At 45.6% G+C, this 26,949-nt stretch overlaps 1 protein-coding gene across 1 annotated transcript in view; it reads left to right on the top strand.

Annotated features, from left to right (window-relative positions):
* The window catches only part of LOC142570571 (glucose dehydrogenase [FAD, quinone]-like), a 143,765-nt gene that overhangs the window by 24,325 nt on the left and 92,491 nt on the right, over positions 1 to 26,949 (top strand). The window contains exon 3 of the mRNA XM_075678943.1: positions 4,419 to 4,621. Within this exon, the coding sequence (XP_075535058.1) occupies positions 4,419 to 4,621 (203 nt within the window). The remainder of the gene's footprint in view (positions 1 to 4,418; positions 4,622 to 26,949) is intronic.

Genomic DNA, 26,949 nt, shown 5'->3' with positions numbered 1-26,949 from the left:
CCTTTCTGGGCATTGCTTTCTGCACTTTAAAGGGCCCTGAACCAGGTCTGGCCATCTTGAGCTGACAAGCATAGAGCATACATTGCGTGGTAACGATAATGTCTGCAAAGTATTACATCGCTATGCGCCGCGGAAAGATCTGGAATTTCAAACCGAACAGCATGTTTCTTTCTCCTCGCGGCCGCCGTGCTCCAAGCCGGGCGGTGACCTACTCGTGTTCTTGCGCCGACGTATTCGTGTCCGCAGTGTGACGTCGCTCGTGCTGACATGTGACATCGAGAATTATTCAAGACAACATCTATTATCTGTGCGATCTCTTGCTTGAATTGATGAATTGATCTTTAGAGAAATAATAAAACACACAAACGGAATGTCTGCGTGTTTTTTGTTTCACTTCGCACCGAAGCAAGAGAGATGTACCTCCGCTTCATCTGCTTGTTCCCACGGTCGTGCGGTCACATGCGCAGGTACCGAAACTGTGACATTTTCTACCGTGTTCCAGCGCGCGATCATGCTCTGCGATCCGCTTGTTCTGCCGCAGTATTTGTGCAGCACTGAAATACACCGCGAGTCATGTTTCCTTGTGCACAGCGCGCAACATCGTGCGCTGCGCGATCGAGACAGTTTGCGCGCGACACCGTTAGCAGAAATGCGTAGCGCAGAAAAAAAAAATCCGAAGAGGATGAAAAATTGAAGGCGGGGCCTGTGACGTATGCGTCACGCGATCCTCGAGATCCGGTATGGGAGGGCGCAGGGAAGGAATTTGGCTTGCGGAGGCTAGACGGGGCGAGTAGAGAGAGTGTCTTGCTTGGCATTTGAGCCCCCCTGCTGAAATCATGGGTTCGCGGCGCTGAAATATTTGTATCTCGGCTATTAATGAGCCGATTTCAAATGTTATTGCGGTAGATTGCCTCTAGAGGACACGTAACAACTTCCAGCGTATTGCCGAAATTTCCTATGGGGCCTGGTGAGGGGCCCTTTAAGAGCACAAATGCACGGGCTACTGCGCGTTCCCAAAACAGCTTGGCCGCAGCCGACGCGATAATACGCTGTATAAACAAAGGCGGCCACAACGCAGGCTCTAAGCCAGACCATGCCAGACGCTCGTGGAAAGTCTTGTTTTCGCACTCACGCAAAGTGCATGGATACAAAGCCTGTTTTCAGGAGACAGAATTTTCGAGTTCTTAGTTTTCGAGCTCCTCGGCGTTATCTCTTGCTCGGTATGCCGGCGCAAGCAACACGCTCCAGTGTTATCACTCTTGGCAATCGCTCGTCGCGTTTTCCACAAGCGTGAGTACTGAAAGAAGGTATACATTGCGTGGCCATAATAAGCGTCACAAACTTGTCTCACTAACATTCAGTACACGGCAAACTGTCACCACTGCCGGTTTGCTTTTTTTGCTAACTTCTTCAGATCCCGGGGCTCGGCTAGCATGCCGCATAAGTATCCCCAAAAGTTACGATATTATTTACAATAATTTTGGGGGTGAGAGAATGCGTCACGAACTTGTTTCAGTAAGATTCAGTACACGCGAAACTAACCCCGCCTCACAGTCCCACTGCTTTTCGGTAACTGTGTCACAACGCCGGGCGCGGCCACTGTGCTTGAAGAGTACCACAAAAAGTAACGAAAATAGTTGCAATTATGTTCGGGCCAGAAAAGGCGCGAAAACATGTCCCGGTGAGTTTCAGTACCTGCGGAATGGCGTCACACGGAAGAGCTGCTTTTCCCCAAACGGGTCAGAAAGCCGGGTGCGGCGAATCACAAAAACTAGCGAAATAAGTTACAGTAACGTTGGGGCTCCTAGAAAGCGTCGCAAACATCTCCCACTATGAGTCATTAACGAAAATTAAGTACGCAAGACGGCAGAGCTGTTTCCGCTAAGTGTGCGACAAATATCGGTTCCGTGCCGTGAAAGCCAAAATTGCTTGAAATACGTCGCAGACTGCTAATCAAAATTTCTCACCTTGCTGTAGTCCAATAGTGCAGTGGTGCCGTGTCGAGTGCAGAAGAAACGCAAGAATGCGTCAGGAGCCCAACAAACATGCTACTTCCCAAAGAGACGGGTCGCCGAAAAGGTGACCTTCACATTGGCAACCGGCCTCGCTGGGTTCGGTGGGTTGTCAGGCCTGTCTGGCGCATGGCGCTTGCATATCTCGCGCCTGGCGTGCCGTTAGATTATTGCTAAGTAACGCGAGAAAAAATGTCTCAAAGTATCAGTTCACTTATATGCAGAACTTTTTAGTTTTAGGAGCCAAGAATAAAAAATAAAACGTTGTCGGTAAGTTCATTTCACATTCCTTTTTTCCGATGCTCACGTCAACCAATGGATGGGATTAACACTAGCCGTGATGTGTTTTCTATCGCCAGTTCTTCCCGAGTGTCCCCTCGTGTTGAATTCTTTCTCTATGGTATTGGTGCGAAAAAAACCAGAAAAGAGATTGGTAATAACGGATTTGTTCCAGGCTTTGGTAACTGTACAGCGTAGATATAGAGGTTTCGAGATGCAAACGATGCAGCAGAGATAAACAAAATGGTGGATAGCTGTGCATGCAGTTATATAACACTTAGCTCAACAAGACTATGTGACCGCTCGAACCAGGGTGAACCACCCCTGTTCGAACGGGGTGCCAGTGAGGTCCCTCTTGTGCCACCGCACGAGAGGAACCTCATATACGCGTTTCTCAGCGTTCGCACGCGCTTTCGCACGACGCATCGAACTGACCACGCACGGACATCATCGCGATGACGTCAACAGATTGCACAGCCAGTGCAAGATCGTAGCGCTAAAGTTGAGCGTGGCTGCAGTACACACGTAGCACGTGACGCACTTGGGTGGCCGGCGTATGGTGTGCCGCTACATACGTGCTAGCATTGACGTCGACATTCATCGTGAGATGGTTTCGGCGCATGTTGTTGTTTTTTCGGCAAGAACCAGCGTAAAAAACCGACGCAAGAAATAGCCTGGCAGGAACAATTAAAATTCATGTTTTTCAATGTGTTTTTAAGTGTGGTCCTGACATATATGCCGTAAATAACATAAGAAAATGTTAGCTGCGAAGTAATTGCAACCTAATTAAGAGCGATAAAAGAAATAACCAACTTTTCCGCCGGACGCTGCTTATGCTTCTGCATACACATGCGAAGACTGCAAGCCCCTCCTCGCCGATGCACAATGCTACACCCCCCTCCCCTCCCCACCCTTCGGAACTTGTCATTGCGAGGATTATGACACCCACGCTTGAGTTTCTTTTTTTGGGGTTGTCCTAACTTTTCACTTGTTAAACTAGTCACTTGATTACAACCTTCTTTTAATATTTTTGGTGCGAGGCTGTGCTCCGTTTTCTATTAATTTATATTTCCTCTTCATTTCTCAAGCACTGATAACAAGCGAAAAGGCGCATTATGAAGGACAGGTGATCCTTCAATTTTAATGTCATCCATAGCTTCTATCGGGAGAACAAATATGTTGCAAAATATTCTCATTGTGTCCAAAATTGCTTGCACGTAGTTACGGCGATGCTTTTAGCGGGAGTAGGTGTAAGGGCTACAAAATGTATATGCATGCTTCGACGGTGTCCTGAAATAACTAGATAATTCACGCAGCTTTTATTTGAATATTTCAACGTAATAAAGCCCTTGTTGGCCATTCCTAACTTGGCTGTAAGCAGCGCAATTTAAAAGCGACGCTGCAATAATAGTAATAGTCATACGAATAAGACAGACACAAAGCGCTGGTTTGTTTCAGCGTTTCATTCTTTGCGTGTCTAGGCGTTGTTTTCAAGTGGGTTGTTTAAAACGTTATATTTAGAGGGAAGGAAAGTACAGATGCAGAGAAATAGTTACGTTGATCGGCTCACCAGCGGCTGATCGAATAACAATGGGTAAACGTTTATTTGTTGGCTGCTTAGTGGAGGTATTAAAACGCTCATAGTGTTTGCCTGCTGCACTCAAAAAGGCAAACATGAAAGCAAACCTAGATTTCCACACAATGGGGGCCATCTGATTTGTACTGAAAGCTTTGCATTCGTGTATTACGAATCGCCCAGGAATTTTACCAATCTGATGAAGTAACTCAATGTGCCCACAAAGTTGTCAATCTGAAGAAAACAGGCTGCATCTGTGCGCTATGCGCGAGTGAAGATTGAAGAACTTCAGTTATTTATTCTTCGCGAAGAGTTCCTTAAGTATGTACTCAAAAGCATTATATAGCCCTTATCAGGTATATTTCCCGCTGTTCCAAAAGAACTCTAGCTACACCAAATTTACATTTGGCGAAAATCGGGGACATGTGAAGTCCTGTGTTCTACTGCTGATTTTCATGGAACATTTGTCCTTGTTTATATCATGTGACAAACGCGCATTCTACTCATTGACTGCGGTAACTATGCAAAATTGTTCTCGCTGGCTGTTTTAGTTGGTGCAGGCTCCGCAGGGTGCGTTCTCGCCAACCGCCTCACGGCCGATGGCACAGCCAGCGTGCTGCTTCTCGAAGCCGGAGGACTGGAGGACGCCGCTGTGCAGGTTCCCTTCTTTTCGGTTATTCTGCAGCGCACCGATATCGACTGGGACTACACCAGCGAAAGACAGCACAACGCCAGCTTATCCGTCGACGATCAGGTGGGTTCTTCTCGATTGGTTCTTGTGTGAAAACAGTGAGAAAGAAAGGAAGGTTGTTTGTATACAGAAGAGCGCTTTTTTCCTGCTTTCTGTGACAACATTAAGACACATATTGACCGCATGACACTCGTCTTGTGGGAAATGGCCAAGACCTGAAAACTGACACTGTTGAAAGAGTAACGCCGAAAATGCATGGTGAATAAGCCTGTAAACAGCGAATGATCACTCTGGCAGGCCGCTGTTTCCCTCGTTTTTATTTTCTTGGTCTTTTTGTCTCGCCTCCTTTTCCTTTTCGTCTGTCATTTCCTTTTCTTTTTTCTTGCGCTGCCTATATATATTCAGAGACTCTGTCGTGATAATTTGCTTTATCATATTGAAAAGGTTGGTCCACCGACTGAAACCTTGGGTCAAATAAAGCGAAGATAACCGCGAAGTTGCGCTTCTCATCTCTCTAAATACGCTTGGCCCATTGAAAAGCCAGTCACTTCTACACCAGTGGCTACCGGCTGCTTAATTTCTAAACAGTTATCTCTTCGCTTACCTCCCGTTCTGTTCAACTGTACTACAATCGGAAACTCCGTAATCAGCTCCACGAGAACTTATTTCGTTTGAATTTCGTGTGGAACAGCAATGCAAAGTTCCGCGATGTTCCCGCTCCACATTAGCATGTGGCACTGACAGTGCAGAGGTTGGTGCAACATGTGGGAAGCATCGACAGTGCGCCTAATGGAGGGACGCAGGCCCTGGAAGAGAGTTGAAACAACTCGCCAAGAATATTCGCCAACAGCGACCACAAGCTTAGAACTGTCTGAGCCTCCCGCTTCCCCGAGTTCTGAACTGCCGACACCAAGGAGCGAACAGACGATTCATCCACTGGTTCAACAGAGAAGCGTCCCGATTCGTGGGCAGTGTGTGCTGCTGATGCCGCCGGAGATAGCTGGGACGTGGTGTCTTCTAGCTAGTCCTTCCATGAAATGCCGCCTTGAACGGTCTTGGCCAACAACAATCATCATCAAAGCTTTGAAGGACTGGCGCCACTGGCGCTTTATTACAACCGCCTCCTGACCACCAGGACAAACCCCTGGACAACCGCTGGCAACTGTCACTTCCAGAGCTCAAGTACGATGGGCGATCCAAATACACGGCCACGCGCATTTCAACAAATCAGGAAAATGGTGGAGAAGCGCGTAGAGTATAACCTCCAAATCACGACTCTTGAGTCCTATGGAGCCTCTAATTTGTTACCGAAGTGCTTGTGCCTCGAGCTAAATCGGGAAACGAGAACACTGACGGATGGGGATGAGCAGGCATAATGGTAGAAAACTCTTCATGAAGCGTCTCTAAACATAAAAAAAAATCATTATTCTACACAGAGAACGCAAATTTCACGAAGTAGAACAAGCTGAACACTCACTAAAATGCCAGTACGATCTCACTGAACAGGAGGGTAACAACTTAGTTCAGCATACAAAATATAATAGAGACAAAAGGGCGCAAGTGTCGTAAATTAGAACGGCATTGAGTACCTCAGAATTTTCATTAGCGCGAATGAATGAACCTGGCACTATCAGAAATATAAACAAAGGCGTAGAAACAACGGAGGTTAACCTTTTCTCTGCAACGTTATCTCTTTCCTAAATTAGTCTTCTTCCTAAAGGTCTCATGTTCAAGCGGTAAATTTAAAGAATTTCCGATTATATCAGGATTTGGATAATTTCGTCAGAAATATTAACTTGCGGGAACACCTTCACTAAAAATCCAGCCCAACTGCCTTCCCTGTAGCACCAGGAAAAACTTGGTCGCCACCTGATCAGAAGGAAAGATATTTGAAAATGTGGATAAGAGCCCTCCAAAGTGATACGATTACGGTATGCTGAAATTTAAAACCCTTTCGAAACACGTTGTCTTATAAACAGCACAAGTCGTTGGAGTCGCTGAGCCAGCGATGAGATGTAGCAAAACTTGCGGGTAAGGGTGGCGTGCTAGTAATATTGGGTAAGGTCGACTACCTGAAAGATGCTAGCAATGAACATACTAGCGATATGAAGTCTTTATCGCTAATTAGTTTAAATCAAAATTCTATAGTGCCCACTTGGGGTTGAAATTAGTGCGACCGTTACCACCATAGCGGGCAATCACCATGCAATGATTAGAGAATGAAATAGGCTGCACTTCAAAAGAAATCTGGCTGTTTAGGTGTGATGAACAAATATGGGATTCCGACGAGCATAGGAACGCCCTTGTAAATGCGTGTAGAAGTACGAGCTCCTTGCGAGAGACCAGGCATCTATAAGGCCAGCGTTATTAGTGATGTATGATAGTACTTCAGCACTCCTATACCACTGCTAACTGACTAAGCACGTTCAGATGGAATTCGTACCCAACTGGGGTCTCCCATAAGAACGACAGAGCGATCGCCTTCGAACAGGTTAGCAATAGCTTCAGAAAACCCAATTCGATTAGCTTCGTCATTAAAATCATAAGCATTAACTGTACGCCACAGTACACTACCTAACTAAAAATCGCAACTTATGAATCGGTCTTGGCGGTCGACGTTATAAATGAGACGAGCAAAAGGAAAATTGCTCTTTAAAAACAAAGAAAATACCACCCGTGGAAAGCCAATACAGTGATATATCACCCTTATTAAAAGCCTTTTTCAAAAGCATGATTCTGAGCGCCATAGAAGTACTCGTATTTGATGGCGTACAACCTGTGCCTTGGATCCCCAAGGCGCAACTTGATGAGCGTCGATATGCGATTTCCAACCGTATCACAGACACTTAATCCATGGCGCGCTTGACACAAACAGTCAAGGAATTTCATATATATTGTCCAACGTTGTTCAGCTCTGCACACATGCCAAATCCTGTTGTTCCGACAAATTTAATCTCTATAACAAACCCTCTCTCAGAGGAAGATAGCTTTGTCATTAGTGGACCATTTGAAATAGGATTTCCCATTGACAAGTTACTGTTTTCTAAAATCCCTGGTCCTGATGTAATCTCTGTTGAGTTTTATGGAGCCTGTAAGTTCATGTTAAGGCCTTTTTGACTTGAATTATTTAGCGTTAGCTTTGATGAAGATTGCCTACCACAATCATTTACCATAACTCATATTTTCTTGATCCCTAAAGTAGTGACAAAATAAAATTACGGTCTGTAGAATGTTATAGACACATTACACTGATGAACGTAGACTTCAATGTTTGAACAACAGCCTTATCTAATCGACTCCAGCATGACATGTCATTATTTATTGGACCTCACCGGAATTGCGAATTAAAAGGCCGTTCCACATAAAGTTACATCTAGTCCGAACAGCTCTTCAGTATTGCTAGTCCCACTGTGTACATTCTGCACTGCTGCATATACATGAAATGGAAAAGCATTTGACCGAATGAAACATGCCGACGTATTATAACATTTATAATACGTTAATATCGGCTCCGTTCTTTACAAAGGTGTTGTCGTGCGCTACGCTAACTGTTCTACCCGTATCATTGTTCATAGTAATCTGTCCGAGCCAGTGCTCTGTAAAACAAGGTTGTCCGTTATTATCGACACTTGTATTTGCCCTTTATTCGGAACTATTGTGTTTAAGCAACCTAAACTGCAGTGACACTGATGGTCTTAATATTTTGGGCAAGGAACTCGAGCTATTGCCTTACGCACATGAGCTTGCATGTTTCTGCTCAGAGAAAGGGAGCATTGACAAACTTCGTTCATTCACTGAAAAATATGGTATGGCTTTTAGACCCCAGATAAATTCGTCAAAAACCTCAAGTGTTGGTTTTGGTTTGTGGGGATGTACGCCGAATCAGTATGTTGGTACAGAATGGACAACCGTGCTATCTTAATACGATGGCATTCATTGTGAGGCGTATAAGCATAGTGCACATTTCTGGCGAGAACGTGTGCCGGCACTTCAACCCCATAAGCGGGCACTTTTACGCCTCAGACTTTCTACTGTTAGTAGAGCGGAGGCTTGTAATTTGTGCCTTGCTACAAAAATATATTATTTACTGCAGATGCTTGATTTGTCCCGCACATAGATTCAACGTTTTAGTAGAATATTGCCTATTTTTGTGCGATCTTCTAGGTATGAGCCTATAAGGCTAGGTATCTACAGACACGTATGTGGTGGTGGACTTGGTCTGGTGCATATATTTGTGCTACAGATTGTTTCTCGTTTGCTTTTTTACGAGGTACGTGACACCCAATACTACGATCATGCAATCAAGTCAACTCAAATACTGCTTTACCTAACGTGGTAGTTTCATCCAAATATTCTGAACGACCTTGTTTTTGCGGTTTTATTATGACGTGCATTTCTCTGCCCTATTCCTCTTGGGTCGGTTTTCTGCTGAATGTCTCCACGCAGCGTCCAGAAAAACACTGTATGAAGATTTCATATCAATTATTTTGCCACCTGCTTTTACGCTTCTACATTGTGCGGACTGTCAGAGCACGACGTACTGCACCTAGTACGCAAGATGCCTTTAATCCCACGTGCATAAACATTTTTCTTTAAATTACACAGTGAAACGTTAGCTGTGAAACCTTGGTTGTACAGAAAAGGGCGTTTTTGATCTACTCCGAATTGTAGCCTTTGCGATGTACCCGAGACCATAAAGTATGGCTTTATAAGTTGTAAATATGGAATATTATTTTGGAAGGTGTTTCAACTAACGCTTACGAACAGACATCATTTGAAATCAGCATACCATCTGATACTTGACTGCACCCCACGAAGAACACATACCTTTTGATACGTTTTACTAATTGAACTGCATAGTTCATGAAAGACACATACCTTAGACTGAAATGCTGAAACCAGTGTTTCGTCTGAATTTCACTATGCTCAAATAATTTGACATTTCAAGGACATATATGACTTAACAATGTTTCAACCGCATTTGGTGCCACATCTTGACAAGTTGCTTGTCGTTGCCGCTTTCGTAAGTTCAAAACTGCTTGCAGTTTTTCTGTGTTGCTCGGTGTGCTCAGCGTAATTTATAGGTCCATTCTAGGCCATGAATACCAGATATGATGGCTATTGTGTACACGTGCCTTCGGCATAGTGCGTTTCTCGCATATACTCGTACATGATGCAGTGAATACCATGTCGGGAAAAAAGAAAGGGTTTCATTGCGCCGCGGGAAAGCATCGAGCTCGTGATCGTGGGGTACTGTATTCGAGTCGTATTCTGGGCAGTATAATTTTAAAGTTGCTTGATCATTTTTTCGCCTCGTTTGAATTTTGCTGCGCTCGTGCTTTTGTCTCATGCTTCAGCAGCAGGCCTGACACGGAGGGTTCCTGCTGGAGGGACCGCTTGGTAACTCCGGGGGAGAGCGGGGGTGTGGGCTTGGGTAGATGCCGCTTTAGTAAGCGCGGACCAACTAAATATTCACAGCTGCTTAATTATCCTTACCTCATTTAAATGCGAAAAACCTATGACTTCTCTAATTAATTGGTTACGTTTACAATACGTGACGTCATACATTGTCAGGTGTCCTCAACTCTACCTTCATCCACCTTACTCTACCTTGCTCTAAGTTGTACTTACCTTAACCCACTTCAATCCAGTTTATTCCACTTTTACCCCCCTTAAATCATGTTAACTCACCTACATTAAATTTAATTCACTTCATATCATTTTACTTCTGTTTCATTCAACATAATTGATCCTCTTTAAATTATTTAACCATAGTTAATACTGCTTAACGTTCTTGTACTGTTTACTATCTCCTATATTACTACTATCTCCTATAGCACGGCGAGAAGACAACGAGGCAGAAGATAGAACAGCCGGCCCAGTGAACGGGTGTTCCCTTATGAAAATGGTTATGTCCTTTATGTTTACTGTATGTTTCCCGGAGTTGACATGAGGAAATGGCCTGTACGTTTCCTTCATGTTGAAATTTGGCTACTGCTTTTCTGTTTCCTTCATGTGTCCTCTCTATATGTATCCCTTATGTTACCGTTCTTTATGTTTCCTCCATGTTGAAATTTGGCCACTGCTTTTATGTTTCCTTTATGTGTCCTTCCTTTGTGCATCCTTTATGTTACTGTGCTTTATGTTTCCTCCATGTTGATATTTGGCCACTGCGTTTACGTTTCCTTCGTGCGTCCCACCTTTATGCATCCCTTATGTAGCCCCCGTGATTAAATCCTCTACTTTATGTAGACATGCATAGATGAAGAGCTCCTTGTACCCATTTTATATTTATGCACTTTTTGTGAGTTTTAAAGTTTTGCATTGATTTCAGTGTAAGGTTACTGTTCCCTACATGATGCAGCATACGGATTGGAACACTACGATGGCACAGAAATTCATGCCAATTCGTTCTAAAGTTACAAACTAATTAGCCTTCATATAATATTTCAGTATAACACTTGGAGTACCATTGTACGTTCTTCACCGCAGTGCTGCTGCTGTTCTAGTTACGTCTTTCTTACTAATATAACATATAACGTTTGAATGGAAAATCAGGTTATATTAGTGCTTACGGTTTTAAAATAAAGTTTTGACTATACTTTTTAAAGGTTTCTCTGGAATTACGAGTAGCTTATTGGACTATCTGCATGTTGCTTCAATTTGCCACGTCTGCTCACAACAGACCTCTGGAATACGGTGCTTGGATGAGAGCTCACAGGGCACCTGATAAACAAAACAAAGGCCAATCTTTTTCACTTATTAAAAAATATTCATATACGCAAGAACAGCTTGGCCTGTATGCACAGCTAAGAAACTTGCAGCAGTCAAAAATAGCTCATAAAAACATCAGGGCAACACGGAAGCTTTTAACTAGTTCGAAACAGACTGCGCTGTTATCTGCCAGTCCAATCAGGCATGAAACTGCTCACAAATTATTTTAATCATTATTGCAGCAGCTGCTAAGTAGTACGTGAGCTTTACGAGTAGGCAACTGACCAATAAACCTTTGTGTGGTACCTCAAGTATCCAGGTTCCCAAAGTTGAGGCGCTCACTGTGCCACGAACAAAAACTTGCAAGTATTTACCAGGAAAGCTCCCATCGCGCAACGCTACTGTCGATGCCATAAGGTGATGTGGTTAAAAGTTAGTCGCGCACGCATTCTAATGCGAAATTGAAAAGCGTTACAATATCGTTTGCATTTTTCACATGTTCACAAAGTTTTTGCAGTTCTTACACATCTTTGTTGTCAGTTGCAGGCTGTAGCTGTGGATTCTACTGAACCTTTAGCACAACACTTGACTACCTTGAGCATGCCACAGAAGGTGGGAGGAAACATGCTGTGTATGTGTACCTACAGCAAACTGATTGGTAGGAGCATCTGCTTCACAAGCATAGAAAGTGTTATTGGCGTGGCGAGTTGTTTAGGCTTTATAAAAATTGGACACACAATCAATAAACTTAATGTGAATACATTATTGCAATCTTATGCTTTCTAAACAGAAAAATGACGAGTTAACTGGTGTTTAATCTAAGATGAACTGCATTATACTTCATCTCGTGCTCGTCATAGAGCAAAATGTGGGAGACGATCAACGTTTGTATTAAGCAATCACCTTCCATCAATGCTGCATCATTTAAATGTTTTCAGTTGCGTTGATATCCTGCTACTGCATGATGCTATTAGAATCAGCGGTGGTGTGTAACAGGCGGGCGTGATACTGGCACGTAAAGGAGGCGGGCTGGCTTAGTATGTAATCAATGCTTTGCAAACTTCCAGTGCCAGCGATTAGCATACTCTTGTATCTCCATTGCAAGCGCAGGCACTGAAGCTTAGATGTCATTGTTTCTACCTTAATCTGATAACACCACAGCGGTGCTAGCGTAAAGAGTTACCATGCCATACCATCATTGATGTGCTTTCCCTAGTGTGCGACATAACGCCAGGCCAAACGCCTTAGCATGCCTGACAATAATATTGTTTATATATTGTGTTGCTAATAAGCACAATGGCATGATTGCCTAGCCCAGTATGCAGGTTTGTATCCATAAGAATACGGCCAAAAGCTCAACCAATCCTACAGCAGCCCAAGACAAACTATTATACAGGATGCCAGTCAAAGGATCGCATTGTGCAGTGCAGAGCATGCCATGAGCTTTCATTTCATGTATAACCCACCACAATCAAAACCAGCACAGGTTGAAACCCAAACTGCTAAGTCACACGTACAACCATCATCAAAAGAAACAAACATTGTGTTCATACTTTCAGCTGAGTCTGGGACATCTAGTTGGCCTTGAAGCCGCCACGATTGCAGCAACAGTCAAGAATGCAGTGGTATTAACCAGACAGTAAGACAGATTGGACCGCTTACTTTAAACAGACAGAAGTCTGTCACCATAAGAATAGTGTTTAAAAAGCACGATGTTTGTTGCAGACACAATTTTGTTGAAAAGGCTAGGGCTTGAAGGCCAGAAATATAGTTATGTATGGATCTTGAGACATACCACACTGTTATACATCTTTTGTGTGACAGCATTACTTAGGAGGCTTTCTGCCTGAACAATATACTTATTTATTTATTTATTTAAAGGTACCTTGCAGGCCCCTAGAGGCATTGTGTAAGGGGGACGAGTACACTCAAAGGTTATACAATTATTACAATACATATGTGAATACATACCCAATAAATACAGTGTAAGAAATGCGCTAACATGCACTAATGTCGTGTTAAAAAATTGTGCAAAAGACAAACTAAATGCTTTTAAATGCGAGAGGTCAGTGAACAAGAAATTTTCACAAAGTAAAATCTCACCAATAGCATTACAGAGCGAGCGGGACAATATTTGGCTATAATAAAACAGTATTTAAGGGGTAGCAGCACAATAATAACAGGAAACTCAAGAAAAATAATAGCACGTTAGGTTATGGAGAGTTTGAAGAATGCGATGCTAGAAGATGCCGGAATTTTTCCTGCTCACTATAAGCGATGACGTTAGGAAGATTGTTCCAAAGGCGAATGGCTCTTGGAAGAGCAGAGTAGTTAAATGTATCAGTCGTTCCGTAGATACGCATGAAGTTTAACTGATGGTACATCCGGTGTGACCTGTAATGAGGAGGTTCAAGAGGCAGGACTGATGGTGCTTTATTATGGACATATCTGTGAAAGAATGATGATATCAGGGCTATATCACGACGATCATGCAAGGGCTGCAGTGAGAGGTCGAGCTTAATTTGTGTTATGCTTTCGTTATAGTCGTAACAACGTGCAATGACACGCGCAGCCCTATTCTGGATAGATTCCAGTTTTTCGATAAAGTATTTCTGTTGGGGAGACCAGACGAATGTGGCGTATTCAAGCTGAGGTCGAACAAATGTTAGATAAGCTAGTTTACGAATGTTATTAGTAGAATTATGCAAGTTGCGTCTTCTGTACCCTAATGATCTTGAAGCATTGGCGCATATGTATACAATGTAGGTTGACCGCAAAAGAGTCGAAGATATATGAACACCAAGATATTTATATTGACTATAATGCAAAATAGTGATGTTATTTATGTGATAAGGAAACGTAGGTTTAGTATGGTTGCGGCTAAAAGAGATACTTTTACATTTAGAAACGTTAAGCTTTACTAGCCAAGTGTTACACCAAAGAGAAATAAGTTCAAGATCTTTTTGGAGGATTGCATGATCCTCGGCACATTTGATGGAACGATAAAGAATGCAGTCGTCTGCAAGAATGCGCACGTGTGAGGAAACGTTATTGGGTATATTAATATTTATTAAAAATAGTCCTGGCCCAAGAACCTAGGTGGTTAACACCTTTTAGTAAAACCACCGAGAGCGGATTATTCACAGTAGAAAACCTCAATTCAGTGAGGGTGCAACAAATAATTACAATATATCACAAAGTGGCTGTTTCAAAATTTCACCAAGTGCAGTGTGGCTCGAGCATGAAGCAAGCCTCCTTTTCACATATCAAAAATCTGAGGTGGTGAGCGTATGGTACCACAAAACACAGATGCATGCATAAATTCTACGCAGTACTCCGCGTTGTTTGCGTGTCGCGGGAAGCTTGAGTATTAGGCAGTTGGTAAGTAATAAAGAAGAGAAGGTAAAAAAGACTCTCCACATTTGAGATAAATGACGGCATAGGACAAGCTTTGTCATCAACTGAACCAGTGCCGCGAAACAGAGAAAAAAATGAAATGTAACAGAGAATGCTCTGCTTTCAGCTGTGCTGCCATGGTGGTCTTGCAACTACTCTACTGGGCTGACCTTTATGATTCAGCAGCATTCTATACCCCATTATCACCAACTGAAATTTCTGTGACATATAAAGGAGACCCGCTTCCATCTGGAGCCCACGAGCTCTTAAGACACATATTGAACTTGCCACATTAAAAGGTTAATGGCTTGCTGTTTGCTTGAAAAATTGAGCACTCATACTGTGACTAGAAATTTGGCAGCTACCTAATAAATCAGCAAATTTTACTGTCTTCATGCAGGTATTTATTTAGATGAACTATGGTATGCAATACATTATTGTGACCGAGAAAAGGCAACAATTCAGGTGTGCAGGTACTAGTGTAAGAAGGTACTAAATAATAATTAAGGTAACGAAAGCCTTCTGTTTCTCTCGGGTGGCTCATAGACACCCTCATGTTCCTCAATGATGTTCCTAAAAAGCAATCTGGCTCGAATATTATACAGTCTGTATCGAGTATACATTGCATAGTCACTCCAGCCCTGTTTATATTTATCTCAGAGGAACCTAATTTAGTTACATCGCTTCAACTGAAGGCTCCCTAGATAAATAAAAGATATTGTGCAAGTGATCTGCTACTAGAAATCCTGAAGATGGCACTCGTACACAGTAAAATGATTGCATATTACACAAGCATATCCTACAACGCACAGTACAGCTAGTTTTTTACTCACCTTGTAAAAGCATGCAGGTCAACTGCATCATTGTGCGATCCAGTATGTAGCAGTGCAGCAGGTTCCTACAGGATATAGGCCTGACTCAATAATCCGCATAACCTTAACAGTAAGAAAAGTTTAACTTACTGCGACGTGAAGCTTCAAACGTGTGATTTATGGTGTCATGTGGAATTGAAAAAAAGGGACTTTCACATTAATCTGTGCCTGTTTGTACAGATGTCTCGTAGTTATATCTCATGAGGTTACACTGTTATATTGTAAAGTTCAGGCGGGAATAAAACCAGCAGCAAACATCAGAATATCTGGAAAATTATCCCCAAAACCTAAATATGTAGAAAATCAAAAGAATTGTTTATTAACGGCCTAAAACTTAGTTCGCGATCTTGTAGCGATGAACTTTCCTATGCTACTCCTTTTTCCTTTTCCTCTGTGGTCTGACTGACACTCCGCCACCGTTATTGACTAGAACCACCAGCCGTGGATAGTGGGCTATAAGAGAGGCAAACATCGAGTGGAAAGCATCGCAACAAAATCGCAGCCCTATTTACGCAGTGCTACAACCCACATACTTTCAGAACAATCGCCGGAGCTGACATCTTGTTCTTCAGATGAAAACACTAATGAAAACGAACGTCTGATTGACATGCCTCGTTTAAAAAGAAATTTCACTGTTGTAATATTGGTCTATATTTGCCGGGCAATATAGAAGGCAAATACGCGAGCGCGTCGACGAACAGAAACAATGCAGACAGGTTCTCGCGAAGCTAGACTTCTAACTGAACTGCATCAATAAAATAATCTTTACAGAAGCTAACATCTGCTCAAGTGTCAAACACCCCAGTCGCGTACCAACTCGCGATGCCCGTGACACATCGACATGCATTACACAAGTAACTTGCGGAAATGCATATCTACGGAAGAATTTCTTGCCGGGAAACTACCGAGGAAACAGTAACTTTCAGCGTTTACGTAAATATTTGCCCATTAAGTCCCACCAATCAGCGCTGGTAGCACATCACTGCATAAAGCAAGTAAGCGGTAAGAAATAGTACATTTCACGGAAACTCCCCTCGTGAAACGCTTTTCTAAATGTGCACAGCAACATGGTCAACATACGCTCCGAAAGTGTTCTGTTGTCGTTCCACAAAGCTTACTATATGAACCATAAGCTGCGACAATGCGTGCAGGCGTCAGACCTGCTTGTGTTCAATGTGGTCAGCAAACGGCTCCTTCGTCTCGCAGGCACCACGCGACGACGCTCTTTCCGGCGCGAACACTGTCGAATTGCTGATGAACATCAGCGCACGAAGGCACAACTTTCAACAAATTCTTCCACGCATCATAATTCGAAGCCACAGTACCAGGTATTTCACGAGCGAACGCGGACAGGCGAGAACAAAGGCAGCTCGGACGGGCGCTGTAGTACACATAAGACACTGGCGTATCACAGGAAACATAAGCAAACTAATGGCGTTACACGAGTCCAGGTTTTCTAATGGCTGATGCACACGATACGGATCACAGTTTGTTTAGGCACTTAGAAAATATGATTAAATTACCGTGTAACTGCAACGAGCTCTCTCACCGCTCACACCAACACAACGTGGCCCAGCTCACCGTCAACCGTCACACTGCAGCAGCGCCGCACTGCGGTTAACAAGTGAATTTAGCCTCCGAGATTTACATTTCCTTTTAGGGGTGCATTTTGGAAAAGCACGGCCTTCGAGATTCGAAAAAGTCGTAGCTGGAAGGAAGACTGGTATTTAAACACAAACTATTGAGCTTAAAGTGTCTTGGTGCGCTCCCTTGTTATGTATATAGAGAGATTTTAGACGAAGTGTGCGCGAACTTTTGCCGGCGGACACGAGCCGATCAGCGCGCATCATGTGCAGCTCCGTCTGCTTGGGATGGCGGACGGTGTGTGGGCAGCCGCGATAGCTGTGAGACCCACCGATCAGAAATTCGGAATCACCACACATATACACGCTTCCTATGGCGCCCAGTGGCGTGTTTTTGAGAATGTCAGGCCTTATCTTGAATCGGTGGAACCATATATCCTCGTAGCGTAAGTAATTAAGGTGACAAAATGTGGCGATGGCTGGCTTGCAGCGGCAGCGGAACTTCGGCCAAAGTGAAACTGGCGTACTGCTTGCGTGCTCGCGTAATCAAATACGGCCATACTCCGCACACAACTTTCATACTCAGCCAACTCACAATCATAAGTTATTCAGTTGTACGCCCAAGCAAGCATTTACGGGATCCGCGCTGCCCTACTTCTACGCCTGCTAATATCGACACAGCAATCACTCGTACTTGTGGACAGCGCGAAAGCGACACGGACTAAAGGAAGAAACACAACAACACAGCGCTGTTTCTTCAGAGTGTTTGTTCCTTGTTTCCGCATTGCTTTTGGGCTGTTGCTAAAGGTACGATGAATAGTACCCAACTCGCCCACTTTGCTATCTCGCTAAAGCAGTAACACGCAGTTTTGAAAAGAAAGGCACTTTTAGCAGCAACCGCCGGTTCTGCATTGGTTAGTGACCAAACTTTTGTGTATAATCTGTGTGAGACCTAGAGAGAAAAGGTATCATGACAAGGCCGAGGGCTGAAAAAAAAAGATAGCGTAGAAAAAGCAACATGTCAAAAAGTGCATCGAAGACCACGGTTTTGAGGTGGAGCAGCGGCAGCGTCTCCCAATGTTCGAGTTTTTTTTTCAGTTTAGAGTATCAGAAACGTTATAGATATTCAATTTCACTACATTCTTTCGAACAAGGCGTACTGAAAGTTAGCGGCAGCTCCAGTTCAGCTTTGGAGGTGGCAGCGCTTGCATTTCCCGCTGACGTCTGCAAAGAAATCTAACGAGCGTAATATAGAGACAATCGTAATGTAGGTATTAGATATTTATGTGTAATGAGGCTATCATGAAACCAATACAAAACCTCGAACAGCTACTCAAATGGTTGTATAATCATATACGCTCACAGCAAAGCGACGGATTGGCCGCGGAGGCGTACGCCTCTTTTTTCGGTTCATGTAGCGCAAGCCATGGAACACTGCGCGTCGTGCCACCGCGTCTCCAGCCGCCGCGCAATTGTTATTTGTCGTGAGAGATTATTCGCGGCATGAGGCTTTCATGTACGTATGTACTGTTGATGGCACGTGCTGATCAATACGGCCAAGATAGATAGGGAGCAGGAGGCAGGCACACCCCCCCTCATTTTTTTTTTATTTTGATACGCCAGTAGTTAACGCTAATACATCTTTCAGGTAGACAATCTATCTGTAGCATGCGTAAAAAGATAATCACTGGTCACTGGGCGCACTCAATGTTACCTGGATGTGCACTCAAGGGAGTACACAGCCAGGTAACATAGATTGCCCACACAGGTAACATAGTGCTCATATATATATATATATATATATATATATATATATATATATATATATATATATATATTATGAAGTGGATTATTTCCCAAACTGGAGGCGAAGCGGAGCATCTGACAGACGCCTGCTATGAGAACCGTCTTAAACATTCAATCAACTATGTTTGATAGCCTAGCTGGCACAAAACTTTCATGAAATTCTTGCATATTAGGTTAAATACTGCAGATTTCTGCATCTGACTTGCTAAGGGAGAATGGCAGGTTGAAAAAGTAAGAAATACTTTATATATTAAGAGAATGCATAGCATAAATCATTATGTATACACCACCCAATTTCATGGCATGCTCAATTTTCCGCACAGTATAGCCACAATTAGTGCCGTTCGGCATGTCTAGTGTGATGGTCGCAAGCAGTGCCTTTTTCCTGAACCTGCCAGTGAACAACATGCAGTACAGATAGATCTAACTGTACTATTTGCAAATGATGTTCACTGCGCACATTCTATGACCTACATGTGCGCCCAAGTGCACATGTAGGTCACATGTCACCCAAGTGACATGTCACATCACCCAAGTGCACATGTAGGTAACGTATATAGAGTGCAGGCACCATATATAGATTAATGCTCTATGTTACCTACGTGTGCACTAAAGTGCACACCTACTTAACGTGCCGCCGTAAACACAAAGGGCACATCCTACAATAGTTATAATAAGGGTTGTTTTCTTAGGGCAAATGAAAGGATAAGTCAAGATTTAGTACTTACAATGACTCTGCAGAGTGTATCAATGGCTGTCACACTGTACAGATATATCTGCCTGTATTATGTGCACAGACAGTTGTTATGTGCACTCTATGTCACCTACATGTGAACACAAGTGTACACTCAGATAACACATAGTGCATACCCAGTTTACATCGTGCCGTAAACATAAAGGGCACATCCTAGAGGCATAATAAAGGTCACTTCCTTGAGGTATACGTTAGGATGAGTAAACATGTGGTACACACAAAGTTGGCGTCTCGGAGGTCACACAAAGGACAAGGAATCATAAAGGTCGCATAGGGCACAAGAAGGAAACATAAAGGAAACATAAAGGCAATGACAATTTTCATACGCGTGGTCTCTATTCTCTCAATTACAATGGCGCAGTCGTGAGCCACGGAGTCATCGGATCTTAATCTGCCTTCGTCCCCGACGTCTCCGTCTACAATATACTTGCCGAAGGCGTTCCGGAATTCATTGCGTTCTCGCGGTTCTTGGACGCGCCGGGTCCATTCTGCCCAGGAATGCCATCCTACACGCATCCTTGGTTATGAAGCCGGCCTGCCTACCACTTTCACAAGCACCCACCGCACCGGCCAGGGAAGACGTCCGCGCCTCCTCGGCGGCTGTACGGCAGGGCTCCACCAGTGATCCCTTCCAAGCCATGGCCAAGCTGATACAACAGTTCCAGGTTATGACGAGCGCCTTCGCATCCGTCCGCAGTTACGTCCTGCCTGGGAACGCCATCCATACTTCCCTTAGCGAGGATGTCCTCCCAGGCACTACTTTCACCCCCAGGCCACCTTGGTATTATTTCGATGCTTCTTTGGTAGGAGAATGGACTGCCGCGACTACTAAAACGACCGCACTGTCCGTGGACACCGCCTAAGGGTCCTCGGGCACCTTCACTAGGAGCCTGGTGGAGATGAGGGGCTGCGACTTCCAGACACCAACGTTGTGGAAATACCGGCGTTTCGCGGCTTTCAAGACGATGCCATCCTTTGGGTTGGTGATATCAATGCCTTTGTGATGCTTGGCCACAAGAGAACAGGTGGCTGGTTGCAGCAAAAGGACCTTGGAGTGATGTCAAGGCATGGGGCGACTATGAAGGCGTCAAGCAGTGGTCCTGGCCTGAGAGCAGTGCAGCTGTGATTCCTGCTATAGGCCAGCATCCTTATGGCTGCGCGGTGCACACATCGCCCAACATCAGGTGCGGCTCGTGGTCGTCGAAGAGCGCGGCCGAGAACCAATGGTTCAGCAACAGCGGCAGCAAGTCGAGCTGTCAAACGCATCAGTCACAGGCTTCCGGTTCGAGCTCAGCGTCGGTTTACTCCGGCACCCACAGCGAACTCGGCAGCAAGGCCCCCAAAAGAGCGGATGAAGCTGCAACAGAGGCATGCGGCGACGACGCGGGCGATGTGCAGTACTGCGGCCTTTGGGACACGGGCCCAGGGCCGAAAGCTGCGGCTGTTTCGACCGCAGCGGCCCTGGGCCGAAAAGCAGCACAACAGCAACCCCACTCCATTATACGCCAGTCCTGACGCAAGGGGGTGGAGGTGCGCAGTCCGCCGACAATGTGCCCCGCAAGCGGCGCTTCTACGAGACGGCGTTCTACTTGCGCGTAAAGCAACGGCACGCGTTTTAGCACCCTGACCGACTGGCCCAAAGCTCTGGTTCCTTCCTAAGCTGCAGCAGCACCCGCGTGCACACCGCCATAGCCCGGTGCCTTGGTCGTCCTCGTCATTCGGAGTGTAAGTTAGGACAGGTCGCCAGGGAGGTATCACAAGTCAACCTTCACTGCAGGATGCCTGCAGGCCTGAGGCCACCACCGCACCAGGGGAGTATAGCAGCACTTCGGCTGAAGTCTATGTTGCTGAGCGGCGGCTCTCTGATAACGGCAAGCGGTATCCTACTTCAAGACAACCGCTTACATACAATGAAAGCCCCAGATCAGACTCTAGACGAGAGAGCGGCTACGAAGGACCCTAAAACTTGCCAAGGATCAAGCGCAGCGATGGTGATTCGCCTCCTCAAGTCCCCGACCATAGGTCCCGGTTGGCATTACAGTCGTCCACGCAGCACACTCCAGCTGTACCGCCCTCTCTACCAAGAAGCACACTACAGGTCAGCAAAGCAGCTGCTCATTGTGCGGGGTCTCCTCCAGAAGGAGCCCAAAGTCGACGGGATAGTCGTAGGCGAGGCATGCTACCAGTGCACAACAACAGATTATTATGTAATATTACAATTCATCTTATATATATATATATATATATATATATATATATATATATATATATATATATATATATATATATATATATATATATATATATATATTAGGCGTTTAAGGTTAGATGCGCTCGGTGTTTTATACGAATGCCCAGAAAGAGGCAACGGCCGAGCGGGCCGAGCGCGAGCACCAACAACAACAACCGTCTTCTTCCTCTTCTGCAGGCGCCCGTATTTCTTACTACGATCACTCCCCGGCGAAAAAAAAGAGCCGTCCGGGCCACCTATGAAACATGCAGCACTGGCAGGTCGTAGGGCGGCTTCAGTTGGTCGACATGAATAGTTTCGCTTCCACGACGCCGTTGGTCCGTAAATGGCTGAATATGCTCAATGGCGTCGTTGACCGGGGATGTTTGTTGTAGAACCCGGTAAGAGTCGTCATTCTTTGAGCTGAACTTTGTAGAAGGCCACGAGTACAGGAAGGAGCGCGCATTCATACCAGCGTTCCAGGTGAATATGATGGACAAGTCAAGCGTGCGCACGGCCATGTTTCTGGCTGACCTGATCTTGCGCGGTAAGTGAGCGACCGTTCTGACGACATTCTTCGGCATAAGTGGCAGCTTTCGATGGAGTCGTAGATTGGGAAGCGTCGGGTTATACAAACGAATTGCGCCCATAAACGAGGAAAGTTCGCGACCATAAAGTAAAAATAAGGAAGAAAATCCCGGGGGCTGCGCGGGGTAGACTGAGTGGCGTGATTGTAAGCATAAGTAATAAAGGGAAGTATGCGGTCCCGGTTAGTGTGGTCAGCGGAGACGTGCATGGCGAGCATGTCGCCGAAAGTACGATAAAATAGTTCAGTGATATAACTGGCTTGCGGATGATGGATGTTTGCAGGTCTATGGACAATGTTGCATTCGCGAAGGAGGGCTTCTACAGCTTCAGATAGAAACGAAGGACCACGGTCACTCAGTAGCTCCCGAGGCGCACCGTGACGAAGAACAAGGTTGTGAAGCATGAACAAGCCGACTTCACATGCTGTGGCCGCCGGGAGCGCTGAAGTTTCAGCGTTGTGCCTGTGGTGGTCACAACGACGATGACCCAGTAGTTGCCGTCAGGTGTGTACGGTAGAGGGCTTTACAAATCGATGCCGATATGGTCGTAGTGCCGGTAGGAACAAGGGAATGATTGGAGCGGCCCTGTTATCTTGGGGGGTGGGCCTCTGCGGTGTTGGCACTTGGAGCACGAATGGACGTACTGGCGAACGAAGCGGTACATTCCTCACCGTAGGCGAGGAATATCGAAGCCGTAGGCGTGCACAGGTCTTCAGTACACCAGTATGGGCGCATTGTGGATGCGCATGAAAAGAGGCACAGACGTCGGAACGTAAATGGCGAGGAATGACTAGCAACCATTTATGGCCATCAGGTAAGTATTGGCGGTGGTACAGGAGCCCTTCGCGTATGGCAAAGTGGGAAGTAGTGCGACGAAAAGAGCGGTCGGTTGTGCCTGGTGACGATCGAGACAAATACTCTAAAAAAGAGGCTATCCAAGAATCCCTGCGTTGCTCTGCTGTCATGTTGGTGAATGTAAGAGACGCAGAATCGCAGCTGGAGACTGACGGAGTACCATGGTCATTGGGCAGCGGTGAGCGCGAAAGAGCGTCCGCATCCGAATGCTTACGGCCTGACCGGTAGACAACACTGACGTCATAGCCCTGTAGACGCAGCGCCCAACGAGCTATGCGACCAGATGTGTCCTTTAATGATGACAACCAGCACAAGGCCTGGTGATCGGTCACGACGTCTAATCGACCGCCATATACGTAAGGTCGAAATGTGGTGATTTCCCAAACGATTGCAACACATTCTTTTTTGGTTACTCAACAGTTCGTTTCCCCTTTGATGAGAGCACGGCTGGCGTAGGAGACGATGTACTCTTCGAAGTCGGACTTACGCTGTGCAAGCATAGCGCCGAGGCCTACTCCACTAGCGTCCGTGTGACTTTCGGTAGGAGCATCCGGCTCAAAGTGGCGTGGAATAGGTAGGAATATCAAAAGATGGCGTAATGTGAGGAATGCGGCTTCACAAGCGGTAGACCATGCAGAGATGCCTTGGCTGTTGGCAAGCAGCTGCGTTAAGGGGGTTATTATGGACATGAATCGGCGAAAGTCCGAACACAGGCCTATAAAGCTACGGTGTTCTTTCAGCGCAGACAGACTGGGAAACTCGGCGATGGTGCGAAGCTTTCCAGGGTCGGGAAGGACACCGTCCTTGCTGTCGACATGGCCTAAGATGGTAAGCCGGTGGGCGGCAAAGTTGCACTTCTATTTAAGCTGCAGTCCAGCGTGTGAAAGGCAAGTCAGGACGCTTGCGAGGTGGGCCATATGGGAGCCAAAGTCCTCTGAAAAGACTACAACGTTTACATGTAGCAAAGACACGTGTGCCATTTGAGGCCTGTAAGAATTTCGTCCGTGAGACGTTCGAAGGTGGCAGGCGCATTAAAATGACCGAACGGCATCACCTTAAAGTCATATGGACTGTCTGGGGTTACCAACGGTCTTGGGATGGTCAATTTTATTCATAGGGACCTGCCAGTACCCAGATCGAAGGTCCAAAGAGGGAAAGAACTCTGCTCCTTGCAAGCAGTCGAGAGTGTCGCCGATTCTGGGCAGCGGATAAGCATCTTTTCGTGTGATCTTGTTAGGTCGCGTAGATTCAACGCAAAATCTGATGCTACCATCTTTTTTCTTCATCAACATAACCGGAGCGGCGCAAGGGCTGTGTGAGGGCTTAATAACACCGCGATGAAGCATGTCGTTGGGTTTTTCATCAATGACACGGTGTTCATCGTGAGAAACTCGGTATGAACGCTGTTGTAAGGGTGCATGCGTGCCGATGTTAATGTGGTGAACGATGGCGCATGTGCGGCCCACGGAACATTGCTTATGATCGAATGACATCAGAAAACGGTAGAGCAGCTCCAAGAGTTGGGTACGCTGGACAGGCAGGATTTCGGACTTAACTGACGGAAAGAAGGCCTCTAAGGAGGACTAATCAGCGGTGGTAACAGGAGTAAGGCTGTCGCCGAGAAGACCTAACTCGCCGTCAGGTAGTTGAGCAGAGTAGACGGAATCAATATCGTCAAGCCCACATATATATGCGCCACGGAATAAGGTGGCTGTGGGAGAAAACTGATTGCTGAAAGAAATGGTGCCGCAAGAGTGTTCGGCTGCGAGAACTGCAAAAAGGAGGAGGAAGTTTTTGCGAGAGATGAAGGCTTCAGAGGGCGCGAAGAGGGCGGTAGAAGAGGGAGCATAGCCGCAAAGAAGTGGTAAAAAAAAGAGGACAAAGGATGTATGTCAGTGTCCACACTGAGGACCAGTCGAGAAGAAGGGGGCTATTCAGATGAGGCGTCACAGATTGGCGAAAACTCAAGTTCGGCACACGCACAGTGAACAACAGCATGGTTCGTAGCAAGAAAGTCTCGACCCAAGATAACGTCGTGGTGACATGCTCAAGCAACGACAGATGCGACTGCGCACAAAATGTTCTGAATGACAAGGCGAGCTGTGCATGCCACATAAGGTTGAAGGTGGTGCGCGGTTGCGGTATGCAGGGAGATATCGGCAAGCCGAATCGTGATCTCTTTGAAATTGCTGCACACTTCCCCTAAAGAAACAGAAACAGCGGCTCCATTATCAACTAGTGCTTGCACGGAAACACCTTCGATTTTCACAGGTATTTCGCTCGCAGCTACAAATCGAGGCCTTGAAGTTGTCGACACGAGCGCAGTTCTTGCCTCCGGAACTGCGGTGACTAGTTTTCCGCTTGAACGGGTGGGAGGCGACGAACCATAGGGGAAAGTGAACGGTGACATGGTGAGGGCGACCAACGTCTGCCGTCGCCACGACGATTTGGTCAGCAGCTTTCCATCGTTGATTGACAGGAGATTGTGCCGTGACTCAGGATGAAAGTAGCCTTGATTTTTTTCGCCCACACTAGTACACAACGACGATAGAAACGTGCGACCTGGCCAGGTAGGCAACAGAACTGGCAGACAGACCTGTTCTCCGGGGTGCGCCAAGAATTCATGCACGGCGGTGCCGGACGGCGAAAACGTGGCTTGTTCGGGCGGACAGGTGCACGCGCAGCTTAGAAGTCATTTGCTGGTAGACCAGGATCCATGCCGAACGGCATTGATAGTGAATGCCTGCTTGCGACTTCAGCATATTTCAGAGAAACGTAAACAGGCGGATGCTGGTAGGAAGTTAGTAGCGCCTGAGAACTTTCTCCTCTAGGCTTGTCGTAGCGTTGGAGCAAACGCCTGAGCGGAGTCCGGGACGTGGGGAACAAGGGACAATTGTCGTGTCACGTCTTCTCGGACAAACTGCTTTATTTGCTGCATTAACGTTGTGGCCTCAATAGAAACGGCGCCTACAGTAGATGCTTACATGTTGGCCGTGTCAGAGTTCGGGAGGAGCGTAGGCCGTGTCAGAGTTCGGGAGGAGCGTAGACATGTTTGTCGCCATCATTTCATTTATTGTAGGCGCTCGCCGGCTCATCAGAAATGAGCGAGTCCTCCACGTCGTCAGGGTCGAATGACAGGGTCTCGCTGTCTTGGTACTCCAGAGCAGGCGACCACCGGTGGTGCGGTACCACCTTGCTGTGGCAAGTCGGCAGGCATTGCCAAGGCGGGGAATACGGAGACTAATATATATACATATATATATACATATATATATATATATATATATATAGATGAAAACCTTGTTTTCTTCTCTACATAATCATTATCCCACATCTGCTCCGTGGCGGGTGCTATCTGAGGTCTCTCGTTTTAATTTCTTGAAGAGGATTTGTTAGCATAAGAAAACAAACTTTAGAATAATCATTCCGCCTCCTTGGATTAGATTTAACTGTTCAAGCTTTACTAAGTTTGGGTGCTTCAACACTTGGGCACAGCGAGGGGAAGGTTAGCGCTACCATCCAAGATGTTATTTTAGTATCAATGTGATTGAAACACTAAATACAAAGTTTTCAACCTCCTTTTTTCACCCTAGC

This window comes from Dermacentor variabilis, chromosome 2, assembly GCF_050947875.1.
Source record: "Dermacentor variabilis isolate Ectoservices chromosome 2, ASM5094787v1, whole genome shotgun sequence".
NCBI classification, from domain to species: domain Eukaryota; kingdom Metazoa; phylum Arthropoda; class Arachnida; order Ixodida; family Ixodidae; genus Dermacentor; species Dermacentor variabilis.
This window is presented reverse-complemented; position numbering and strand designations above follow the sequence as displayed.